This window comes from Chlorocebus sabaeus, chromosome 6 (assembly GCF_047675955.1).
Source record: "Chlorocebus sabaeus isolate Y175 chromosome 6, mChlSab1.0.hap1, whole genome shotgun sequence".
Classification (NCBI taxonomy): Eukaryota; Metazoa; Chordata; class Mammalia; order Primates; family Cercopithecidae; genus Chlorocebus; species Chlorocebus sabaeus.
The window spans coordinates 39,545,675-39,558,468 of NC_132909.1; the positions used below are offsets into that span (position 1 = coordinate 39,545,675).

At 41.2% G+C, this 12,794-nt stretch overlaps 1 protein-coding gene across 3 annotated transcripts in view; it reads right to left on the reverse strand.

Moving 5' to 3' along the window:
- LOC140711883 (zinc finger protein 254-like) overlaps window positions 1-12,048 on the reverse strand; it is a 59,493-nt gene extending 47,445 nt beyond the window's left edge. The window contains exons 1-2 of one of the 3 annotated variants that reach the window (XM_073016696.1): window positions 10,812-12,048; window positions 10,098-10,181 (exon numbers count right to left, since the gene is read on the reverse strand). In XM_073016696.1, coding sequence (XP_072872797.1) covers window positions 10,098-10,181; window positions 10,812-10,898 — 171 coding nt within the window. In that variant the 5' untranslated portion in view covers window positions 10,899-12,048. The remainder of the gene's footprint in view (window positions 1-10,097; window positions 10,182-10,811) is intronic. The other 2 variants (XM_073016695.1, XM_073016697.1) reach the window with 2 other exon arrangements.
- Window positions 12,049-12,794: the final 746 nt, after the last annotated feature.

Below are 12,794 nucleotides of genomic sequence, written 5' to 3' on the forward strand. Positions count from 1 at the left end.
TTTACTTTAAATGAATTCCTTAAATAGCTATTGTAGTGTTGTGATTCATACTTTTGAAATGTAGTTTTTGAACTGAATTATAGTTACAGAAAAATTTGAAAGATTCCACATACATTATGAGGAGTATGTTAAAATTATTCATACTTACATATTTATGTTTAATATCCAAAGAAAATTTACTACCAAATTGTTACAGTAGATGTTAGTCTGATAGGCTTATTAATTTAACCAATAGGGATAATTATAAGTAAGCATAATGTTAGTGTCTTTCATTTCACAAATTGGAATGCTGCTATTACAGGACAAATAAAGGCAAGTGATGTGGCCACCCAAAAACTGTAATAACTCTCTAGTAAGCTATGTTGCAGGCTCACATATATTCCATTGTACTATCACAGTCAGATTTTAATTTTTTATCAAAAGTACTGGTGGAAGTTGTCAAATATATTTCAATACAGATTCTCTTATTTTAATATAGATTAAGCCTCTTATTTCTAATTTATATTTGTTTTACAACAGACAGGTCTCTAAACATGTCCTTGAACTCTTGGACATCTGAATTTTGCACACTGTGTGCACACGTAAGAATGATTATGGGAGAAAAAGCAGAAGACAGAAAGGTGTTATATGAAATTCATGGGTTCACATGAATAAAGCAAGTTCTTAGAGACCTATGAAGAATTTCAGATTCTGACACAATAATAGTGGGATACTACAACATCCCACAGGCACTAATAGATAACTGAAGAAGACAATTAACAAAACATTAGGATCTAAACTCCACACTTGACCAAATAGTCCTAATAGACATATACAGAAGTCTTCATCTAAAAATAGCATAACATACATTGTTCTCATCATCATGTGGCACATACTCAAAAACTGACCACACAATCAGAAATAGAATAATCCTCAGCAAATTCAAAAATCTCAAAATTATACAAACCCAAACACACAGACCACAGCTGAACAGAAATATAGTTCAATAAAAATAAAACAACTGATACAATTACATAAAAATTAAACAACCTGCACTTGAATAACTTTTTGGTAAATAATGACATTAAGGCAGAAACCAAGAAGTTCTTTTAAACAAATAAGAACCAAAAAACAGGCCAAGCACGGTGTCTCATACCTGTAATCCCAGCACTTTGGGAAGCTGAGGCAAGCAGATCACATGAGGTTAGCAGTTCGACACCAGCCTGGCCAACATGGTGAAATCCTGTCTCTACTAAAATTACAAATATCAGGCAGGCATGGTGACACATGCCTGTAATCCCAACTACTTGAAAGGCTGAGGTAGGAGAATGCTTGAACCCGAGAGGCGGAGGTTGCAGTGAGTTAAAACTGTGCCATTGCATTTGGCCTGGGCAACAAGAGTAAAACTCCATCTCAAAAAAAAGAACCAAAAAACACATCAGAATCTCTGCAATATAGCTAAGATGGCGTTAAAGGGAAATTTATAGCATTTAATGCTCAAATCAAAAAGTTAGAAAGATCTTCATTTTACAACCTGATATCATCAATAAAAGAATGAAAGAAGCAAGAGCAAATCAATCCCTAAGGTAGCAGCAGACAAGAAATAACCAAAATCAGATCTAAACTGAGATTTAGACATAAAACTTCACAAAATATTTAAAAATCCCAGAATTAAATCTATGAAAAAAATAAATAAACCACTAACTAGATTAATGCAGGAAGAAGGGATGACCCAAATAAACACAATTAGAAATAACAAGAGACATTACCACTGACCCACAAAAATCTCTTGAAGTCTACTATGAACACCTCTGTGCACACAAACAAGACAATCTAGAAAAAATGAAAAAAGTATTGAACAAATACATCCTTCCAAGAATGAACAAAAAAGAAATGAAACCCCTAAATAGATGAATAAGAAGCTCAAAAATTGAATTAGTAATAAATAGCCTACCAACCAAATAAAGCCAAGGACCAGACAGATTCACAGCTGAATTCTATCAAATGTACAAAAAAGTGCTGATATTATTTCTACAGAAACGATTTTAAGCAATTAAGAAAAAGTAACTTCTTTCCAACTCATTATATAAAAACAGCATTATTCTGATACCAAAACCTGGCAGAGATAAAACAAAAACAAAAAAAAATTCAGGCCAATATCTTTGAACATTGAGGCAAAAATCTTCAACAAAACACTGACAAACCAAATCCGGCAGCATATCAAAAAGCTAACCCAGTATGATCAAGTAGAATTTATTCTGGGAATGCAAGGTTGGTTCAACATACACAAATCAATAAATGTGATTCATCACATAAACAAAACTAGACAGAAACCACAAGATTACAATATATAATAGCAACAGATGCAGAAAAAGCTTTTGATAAAATTTAACATCTTTCATGTTAAAAACCTTCAACAACCTAGCCATTGAAGGTACATACTTTAAAATAATAAGTTATCTATGACAAACCATCAGCAAACATACTGAATGGACAAAAACCTGAAAGTGGACAGGTGCAGTAGCTCATGCCTATAATTTCAGCAATTTGGGAGGCCAAGGCAGGTGGATCACCTGAGGTCAGGATTCCAAGATCAACCTGGCTAACATGGCAAAACCCTGTCTCCGCTAAAAATACAAAAATTAGCCAAGTATGATGGCAGGTGCCTGTAATCCCAGCTACTCGAGAGGCTGAGCAAAGAGAATCACTTGAACCCAGAAGGTTGAGGCTGCAGAGGGCCAAGATTGTGCCACTGCACTCCAGCCTGGGAGACAAAGTGAGACTCTATCTCAAAAAGAAAAACAAACAAACAAGCAAACAAAGCATTCCTCTTTGAAAACTGGCACAAGGCAAAGACGCCTTCTCTCAACAGTACTATTCAACATAAAATTGAAAGTACTGGTTATAGTAATTAGGCAAAACATAAAAATAAAAGGCATTTGGCCAGGCACGGTGGCTCACGCCTGTAATCCCAGCATTTTGGCAGGCCAAGGCAGGCAGCTCACGAGGTCAGAAATTCAACACCAGCCTGGCCAACATGATGAAACCTCACCTCTACTAAAAATACAAAAATTAACCAGGCACAGTGGCGGACGCCTATAATCCCACCTACTCGGGAGGCTGAGGCAGGAGACTCGCTTGAACCTGGGAGGTGGAATTTGCGGTGAGCCAAGACTGTGCCACTACACTCCAGCCTGGGTGACAGAGCGAGACTCCATCTCACAAAAATAAAAATAAAAATAAATAAAAGGCACTTAAACAGGAAGAGAGGAAGTCAAACAATCCCTATTTGCAGACAACATAATTCTCCATCTGGAAAACCATATAGTCTTAGCAAAAAAGCTCTTTAACTTGGCAGAAAAGCTCTTTCTTGGCAGAAAAACAACTTCAGTATCATTTCAGGATACAAAATAAGTGTACAAACATTAGTAGTGTTCCTGTAAATCAACAACATCCAAGCCAAATACGAATCATAAACAATCCCTTCACAACTGCTGCAAAAAGAAAAAAATATCTACAAATACCAGGAAAGTGAAAGATCTCTATAAGAATTGCAAAACAATGCTTAAAGAAGTCAGAAAAGGCACAAATGGAAAACAACTTTATGCTCATAAACAGAAAAGATCAATATCCTAAAAATGATCATAATGTCCCCCAAAATATTTACAGATTTAATGCTATTCTAATCAAATGACCAAAATATTTTTAACAGAACTTTAAAAAAAAAAAACTATTGTAAAATTCATATAAAACCAAAACAGTCAAATAGCCAAGGTAATTATGAGCAAAAACAGCAAAGCTGAAGGCATTACACTACTACAGAGCTACAGTAAACAAAGCAACATGGAACTGGTACAAAAACAAACTCATAGACCAATGTAACAGAATAGACAGTCCAGAAATAATGTCACACACCTACAACCATCTGATCTTCAACAAAGGTGACAATAGAAATGTGGAAACAATTCCCTATAAAATAACTGGTGGTGGAATAACTAGCTAACATTATGTAGAAGACTGAAACTGGACCCCTTTATTACACCATATACAAAAATCAACTCAAGATTAATTAAAGACTGAAATTTTTATTTTAATATTATAAAAAACCCTGGAAGATAACTTAGGAAATACCATTCTAGACATAGAATCTAGTAGAGATTTCATGATGAAGCTACCAAAAGCAACTGCAAAAAAAGCAAAAATTGACAAATTGGACCTAATTAAACTAAACAGCTTCTTTACAGCAAAGGAAACTATCAACACAGTAAAGAGACAACCTACAGAATAACAGGAAATATTTTCAAACTATGCTTCTAACAAAGGTCTAGTATCCAGAATCCATAAGGAACTTAAACAAGTTTACAAGAAAAAAAAGACCTCACTAAAAAGCAGACAAAAAAACATGAAAAAGATGCTTCTCAAAAGAAGACAAACATGTGGCTAACACACATATAATAAAATGCTTATCAATAATTATTGGAGAAATGCAAAGAAAAACCATGAGATACCATCTCATGCCAGTGAGAACGGCTATTAAGCCACAAAATAGATTATGTCAAGGTTGCAGAGAAAAGGGAATACTTATACACTGCTGTTAAAAGGGTACATTGCGGTGGCTCAAGCCTATAATCCCAGCACTTTGGGAGGCCGAGACGGGCGGATCACAAGGTCAGGAGATCGAGACTATCCTGGCTAACACAGTGGAACTCCGTCTCTAATAAAAAAATACAAAAAAAAAAAAAAACAAACTAGCCGGGCAAGGTGGCGGGCGCCTGTAGTCCCAGCTACTCGGGAGGCTGAGGCAGGAGAACGGTGTAAACCTGGGAGACGGAGCTTGCAGTGAGCCGAGATCCGGCCACTGCACTCCAGCCTGGGCAACACAGCGAGACTCCATCTCAAAAGAAAAAAAAGGGTACATTGATTCAACCACTGTAAAAAGCAGTGTGGCAATTTCTCACAGAACTAAAAACAGAATTACCATTTTATCAAGCAACCTCATAATTGGGTATATACCCAAAGAAATATAAATTATTCTGTCATAAAGACACATGCACAAGGGTGTTCACTGCAGCACTATTCACAGTAGCAAAGACATGGAATCAACTTGAATGTCTATCAATGGTAGACCGAATAAAGAAAATATGGTATGATCAGGCACAATGGCTCACGCCTGTAATCGCAGCACTCTGAGAGGCCAAGACAGGTGGATTGCCTGAGCTCAGGAGTTTAAGACCACCCTGAGCAACATGGAAAAATCCCATCTCTAAAACACTACAAAAACAAAAATTACCTATGCATGGTGCTGTATGCCTGTAGCCCCAGCTACTTGGAAGGCCGAGGTACAAGAGGATTGCTTGGCCCAGCGTGATGGCTCACACCTGTAATCCCAGCACTTTGGGAGGCCGAGGCGACGGATCACCTGAGGTCAGGAGTTCAAGACCAGCCTGGCCAACATGGTGAAACCCCGTCTCTACTAAAAATACAAAAATTAGCCAGGCATGGTGGTGGGCGCCTGTAATCCCAGCTACTGGAGAAGTTGAGGCAGGAGAACTGCTTGAACCCAGGAGGCATAGGTTGACATGAGCCGAGATCACCCATTGCACTCCACCTTGGGCGACAAGACCAAAACTCGATTTAAAAAAAAAAAAAAAATTAATCACATAGGAACACTTCTAGGAGGTACCAAGTTTCATCACATAAAATGTAGCATTAAACTCAAAAATCAAAATAACAGGATATTGGGCTGGGCGCAGTGGCTCACACCTGTAATCCCAGCACTTTGGGAGGCTGAGATGGGCAGATCACTCGAGGTCAGGAGTTCGAGACCAGCCTGGGCAACACGGTGAAACCCCATCTCTACAGAAAATACAAAAACTAGCCAGGTGTGGTGACACATGCCTGTAGTCTCAGCTACTCAGGAGGCAAAGGCAGGAGAATCACTTGAACTGGGAACTGCAGGTTGCAGTGAGCTAAGATGCACCATTGTACTCCAGCCTGGGTGTTGCAGTGCGACTGTTTATCTCAAAAACAATCAAACACACAAAAAAACAGGATATAGAACAAAGATACTCACTATCAAAAATTTACCCTGCTAAAAAAAGGAATTGAAGTTTTCAGGAATCTATGTAACTCATCAATTATCTACCACATTGTTTTATGGAAACGCATTCATTGTCTACAGCTGAAATTGAAGAGAGATTTTTTTTTTTCTTTTTTTCCTTGGTAGCTACCAGTCTAAAAGCTAGATGGAATTCTGTTTGAAATCACTCAGCCACAGGCCAAGCATGGTGGTTCATTCCTGTAATCCCAGCACTTTGGGAGGCCGAGGTGGGCGGATCACCTGAGGTCAGGAGTTTGAGACCAGCCTAACATGGTGAAACCATCTCTACTAAAAATACAAAAATTAGCCAGGTATGGTGGTGTGTGCCTGAAATCCCAGCTACCAAGGAGGCTGAGGCAGGAGAATCGCTTGAACCCGGGAGGCAGAGGTTGCAGTGAGCCGAGATGGCACCATTGTACTCTAGCCTAGGCGACAGAGTGAGATTCTGTCTCAAAAAAAAAAAAAAAAAAAAAATCACTCAGCCATAAAAAAAAATGCCCGAGAAACTTGCTAAACTTACTCTGAGAAAGAAAAAGAGAAATGAAAATTTTCAACAAATAAAATATATTATTAGATATTAATGTTTTTGAAACTCACCTCTTTTATGCCCTTTGTAAATATTTTCTTACCTTTCAAGCTCTACTAATAAAACGCAATATACAGTTAAAAAACTGAGGTGAGCTGGGCACAGTGGCTCAGGCCTGTAATCTCAGCACTTTGGAAGGCCTGGGCAGGGGAGTCACTTAAGGCCAGAAGTTTGAGAACAGCCTGGCTAACATCGTGAAACTCCATCTCTACTAAAACTACAGAAATGAGCTGAGTGTGGTGGCGCACACCTGTAGTCCCAGCTATTTGGGAGGCCGAGGCATGAGAATCACCTGAACTCAAGAGCTGGAGGTTGCAGCGGGCCGAGATGGCACCACTGTACTCCAGCCTGGGTGACAGAGGGAAACTCTGTCTCAAAAAAAACAAAAACAAACCTTCGGTCAAAATAAGTGAAAAAACCTTTTCAAGACACAGATATGTCTTAATCATGTGTCAAGTCAGGCAACCCAAATACTTGAGAGACTGTCCCACTCCATCCTACTCACTAAAGTGCTCAATAACCCCCTCTCAGGAGACTCTGAACTATGCTCCATTGAGTGCCTCAGGCGCATTTTATTCCTCAAGTTTTTACACCATCTCACTGGGGTCAGTTTTTTGGGGTTTGTTTTTGTTTTCGAGGAGTCTCACTCTGTCGCTCAGGCTGGAGTGCAGTGGCGCGATATCCGCTCACTGCAACCTCCACCTCCAAGGTTCAAGTGACTCTGCCTTGGCCTCCTGAGTAGCTGTGATTACAGCTTGTACCACTACACCCAGCTATTTACTTTTTTTTTTTTTTTTTTGTATTTTTAGTAGAGATGGGGTTTCACCATGTTGACCAGCTGGTCTTGAACTCCTGACTTCATGATCCGCCCTCCTTGGCCTCCCAAAGTGCCAGGATTACAGGCCTGAGCCACCGCACCTCGCCCTGGTTTTGTTTTGTTTTGTTTCTCGAATTTTTTTTACTATTTTTCTGCCCTCTAAAGGAAACCAGGAGTTAGAAATTATTTGTTTTCTCTTCAATACTAGTATCTGATTGGCTGACCAGCAATGTGTCTTTAAGAAATGAAAGCTGGGCCGGGCGCGGTGGCTCAAGCCTGTAATCCCAGCACTTTGGGAGGCCGAGACGGGCGGATCACGAGGTCAGGAGATCGAGACCATCCTGGCTAACACGGTGAAACCCCGTCTCTACTAAAAAAATACAAAAAACCTAGCCGGGCGAGGTGGCGGGCGCCTGTAGTCCCAGCTACTCGGGAGGCTGAGGCAGGAGAATGGCGTGAACCCGGGAGGCGGAGCTTGCAGTGAGCAGAGATCCGGCCACTGCACTCCAGCCTGGGCGACAGAGCGAGACTCCGTCTCAAAAAAAAAAAAAAAAAAAGAAATGAAAGCTGGGTTGGGTGAAGACAATATTAATGTCTCAAAAAATTAGCTTTAAAAAAAAAAAAAAAGTGCACCAGGAAATGCCTCTTAGACTCAGGGCATCCACCTGCACACTTGGGAAGCTACACTCAATACCTCAGATTTTCCTATGAGAGTATATGACCCAAAGCTGATATTTACTAGACACTCTAGCAGACACAGCCACGGTAGGTATCTTAGTTTATCCCAATACAGTTCTGAAACCCTGGTCCAAGAAAACCGAACGATGACTAAAGACACATCACACTATAGTTTCCAAAAGGAAAACTTCACCCAAAAACATTCTGATAAGATATCTGTGTCTAGGGAAAATAGAAGAAAAAAACACAGAGATATTTTACAATACAGTGTCAAGAGATTATTCTTTGCTTTCTTCTCATAAGAAATATTTACAAAAAGAAAACAAATCTTTTTAAATGTGCCATCAAATGCTGTCAAAAAATGATTAATTAATTGACCAGGCGAGGTGGCTCACGTCTGTAATAGCAGCTCTTTGGGAGGCCGAGGCAGGAGTATCGCTTGAGGCTAGGAGTTTGAAACCATCCTGGCCAACACAGTGAAGCCCGGTCTCTACCAAAAATACAAAAATTAGCCAGGTATAGGGGCGGGCGCCTGTAATTCCAGCTACTTGGGAGACTGAGACAAGAGAATCGTTTGATCCCATAAGGCAGAGGTTGCAGAGAGCCTAGATCGCACCACTGCACTCCATCTGAGGCGACAGAGCAAGCCTGTCTCAAAAATTAAAAAAAAAAAAAAAAATTAAAATAGGTATCAAAACGTACATTAAAGGACAAATAGATGATAAAGTGAATTAGGGAGGGGAAACTGGCATTTGGGAATATCAGACGAAACGGGAAATTTAGTATTTTCCTGCAAGCCAGAGTTAGGCTGGAGGAATAGGGGATGAGGGGTGAACTTGAAGCCCTGCTTGGGACACATGTGAAAATTTCAGAAAAAAATCAGTCCCCTATGGAATGTGAAAATAATTAAGTGGCAGGCAATTAGATTGAGGTGACTCTAGTCCCCGGATTTCTACTTCTAAAAATAAAAATCTAAACTCAAGAGCATTTTTTGGTATATTACTACATTAGCGGAAACAAAATTCAGGCTTAACCAAGAATAAGCTGCCAATTGAGCTCTGATTACATTACCAGGCTATTTCTACCTTGAATGTAAAAATCAAGAAAATAGGCTGGGCACGGTGGCTCACTCCTGTAATCCTAGCACTTTCGGAGGCCGAGGTGGGTGGATCACCTGGGGTCAGGAGTTGGAGACCAGCCTGGCCAACATGGTGAAACCCCGTCTCTACTAAAAATAAAAAAATTGTGGTGGCGGGCGCCTGTAATCCCAGCTACTAGGGAGGCTGAGGCAGGAGAATCGCTTGAACCCAAGAGGCGGAGGTTGCGGTGAGTCGAGATCACACCACTGCACTCCAGCCTGGGCAAAAGAGTGAGACTGTCTCCAAAAAAAAAAAAAAAGCTAGATAACTGTACCTAGCCAATTATTGAATTTGGTTTCTTTATCATGAACCTTATAACAATCTCTTCTTCAAGCCCCTTCCATGGACCACAAATTACAAACCACAGCTGGGTGCTGTACAATTTTTTCAATTATTCTTTTATTAAATTACTTAGTATTTTTGCAGTGACGCCCATAAATTTTTAATGGGAAAAAAGAGGGCCTGGGAACCCCACAGACCAAAGCTCTTCCCGTTCATGAACACGCAACCCGAGTCAGGATTCTACCCTGACGACCATCCCTGGGTCCCTGCACAATTTGGGAGAGACGCGGGACTGCGGGTCACTGCGCAGGGAAGAGACAGGACGCCTGGGGATTTGGCTGTCAGCGTAGCCGCCATCTTATTTCTGCAGGAGACTGAGGCCGAGCTGGGCAAGGAGAACTCCGGGCGCAGATTGTGGAGCTGACTGCGGGGAGGCCTGCGTCCCGCCACAACCGCTTCCCACCAGTTCCAACCAGCCCCCTCCCCTCTCTCGGGATGTCAGACTGGAATTCTTACCATTTCTAGGCTTCTAGGGGGTCCCGGCATCTTAGCTGTGGATCTCCAATACCCGCTGGTAACAGCGCCACAAACGCGGGGCCTCTAGGAGCAGAGGATACAGATCAGTGAAAACAGACCTGCAGCTCCAGCGGCAGCAAGAGACAAAGGCCCCGCCATATCCCGGAAGCCGCCCTGTCCGCTCCAGCTGTGTGCCTGATTGGACAGTTCCCAGCCCAACGTCCCTGATTGGATAACGTTTAAGGCCCCGCCTAGTCAGACCCTGAGTGATAGAAGAAGTGATCACACGCTGGACTGAAGAGTGACAGCTTAAGCTGCAGCCTTATCAGGCAGGGCTTCCTCCCTGAGCTGAGCCAGGCCCACCCCAGAGCATGCGAAAATTCTATATCCGTTTTGCTCTCTCTCTTTTTCAACGTATTCAAAATGTGAACAAACATATTTTATATATATTAATAATACATAAAATTTTTGTTCAAGAGAAAATCAACTTTTACTTTAGTAATAATGTATTATCAGTACAAAAAGCTAATTTAATAAACCGTTATAAGTAAATCCATCAGCTGGGCGCGGTGACTCACGCCTGTAATCCCAGCACTTTCGATGGCCCAGGCGGGCAGATCACCTGAGGTCAGGAGTTCAAGACCAGTCTGACTAACATGGTGAACCCTCATCTCCACTAAAAATACAAAGTTAGCTAGGTGTAGTGGCATGTACCTGTAATCCCAGCTTCTCGGGAGGCTGAGGCAGGAGAACTGCTTGAACCCAGGAGGTAGTGGCTGCAGTGAGTGTAGATCGCGTCATTACACTCCAGCCTGGACAACAAGAGTGAAATTCTGTCTCAAAAAAAATAAAAGTAAAAAAAAAAATAGCTGGGTATGGTGGCGCGTGCCTGTAATCCCAGCTTCTCAGGAGGCTGAGGCAGCAGAATTCCTTGAACCCTGGGGGCTGAGGTTGCAGTGAGTCAAGATCTTGCTACCGCACCCTAGCCTGGGCGACACAGCGAAACTTTGTCTCAAAAATAGTAATAATAATAATAACAAAAATAAAGTCCATCGAATTTGTCTTTTTGACCATTCTAGATTTTTATACATATTTTATGATCTCTTATCATTTTTTATTTTTTATTTTTTGTCTAGACAAAGTCTAGCTCTGTCGCCCAAGCTGGAGTGCAGTGGCGCCATCTCGACTCACTGCAACCTCTGCCTCCTGGGTTCAAGCGATTCTCCTGCCTCAGCTTCCCAAGTAGCTGGGATTACAGGCATGCATCACCAAACTCGGCTAATTTTTTGTATTTTTAGTAGAGACGGGGTTTCACTGTGTTGCCAAGCAGGTCACGAACTCTTGGCCTCAGGTAATCCACCCGCCTCAGCCTCCCAAATTACTGGGATTACAGGCGTGAGCCATCGTGCCCGGCCATTTTTTAAGTTTTTATATTTTATTTTAATTTACATTATTTTTATGTTTTCAATTTGAAACAACCCCTAAGTAATTTCAAAGTAGACAAAATGTTTCTAACTTTCTTCATCAAAAGCATATTTTGCTTTTGTTTATATACTCTCTTTTTTTATTTCCGGGAGAGAGGCCTGTTCTTTCACCTAGGCTGAAGTGCAGAGGCGCAATCTTGACTCACTGCAACCTCCGCCTCCCAGGTTCAAGCGAATCTCCAGCCTCAGCCTCTGAAGTAGCTGGGACTACAGGGGTAAGCCATCAGGCCCGGTTTATTTCCATATTTTAAGTAGAGACTGGAATTTGCCTTGTTGCTCAGGCTGGTCTGGAACTCCTAAACTCGAAATGATCCGTCTGCCCTGGCCTCCCAAAATGTTGGGATTACAGATGTGAGCCACTGCACCTGACCTTTGTTTATACACTCTCTACGAAAAATTGGTTTTCTTACACCTAGAAATCTTAGTTTTATATATATAAATTACATTAACCCTTAACAAACTAATTTTTAATGAAATCCCTAGAAAGTAATTTTGAACTGTTTTGTATCAATATTTGTAGATAAAAAACATTTTATGTTTTTTAATGTTTATTCAAATTTTCTGTTAAGTAACAGATCTAAATATAGTTAGCTTTTCTATATCATGTTTTAAAAAAATTGTGGGCTGGGTGCAGTGGCTTACACCTGTATTCCCAGCATTTTGGGAGGCCGAGGTGGGTGGATCACGAGGTCAGGAGTTCGAGACCAGCCTGGCCAATATGGTGAAACCCCATCTCCACTAATAAATACAAAAATTAGCTGGGCATGGTGGCGTGCACCTGTAGTCCCAGCTACTCGGAGGCTGAGGCAGGAGAATCGCTTGAACCTGACAGGCGGTGGTTGCAGTGAGTCAAGATCAGATCACTGCACTCCAGCCTGGGTGACAGAGTGAGGCTCTGTCTCCAAAAAAAGAGAAAAGACTGTGGTCACTCATGATGGTTCATGCTTATAATCCCAGCACTTTGGGAGGCCAAGAAATGAAGACTGCTTAAGCCCAGGAATTCGAGATCAGGCTGGGCAACATGGCAAAAACATGTATCTAAAAAATTACAAAAGTTAACTGAGCATGGTGGCCTGCACCTTTAGTACCAGCTATTCAGGAGGCTGAGGGAGGAGGATTGACTGAACCAAGGAGGTTGAGGCTGCAATGAGCCCTGATCAAGCCATTGCACTCTATTCTGGGTGACAGAGTGAGACCCCTTCTGAAAAATAAA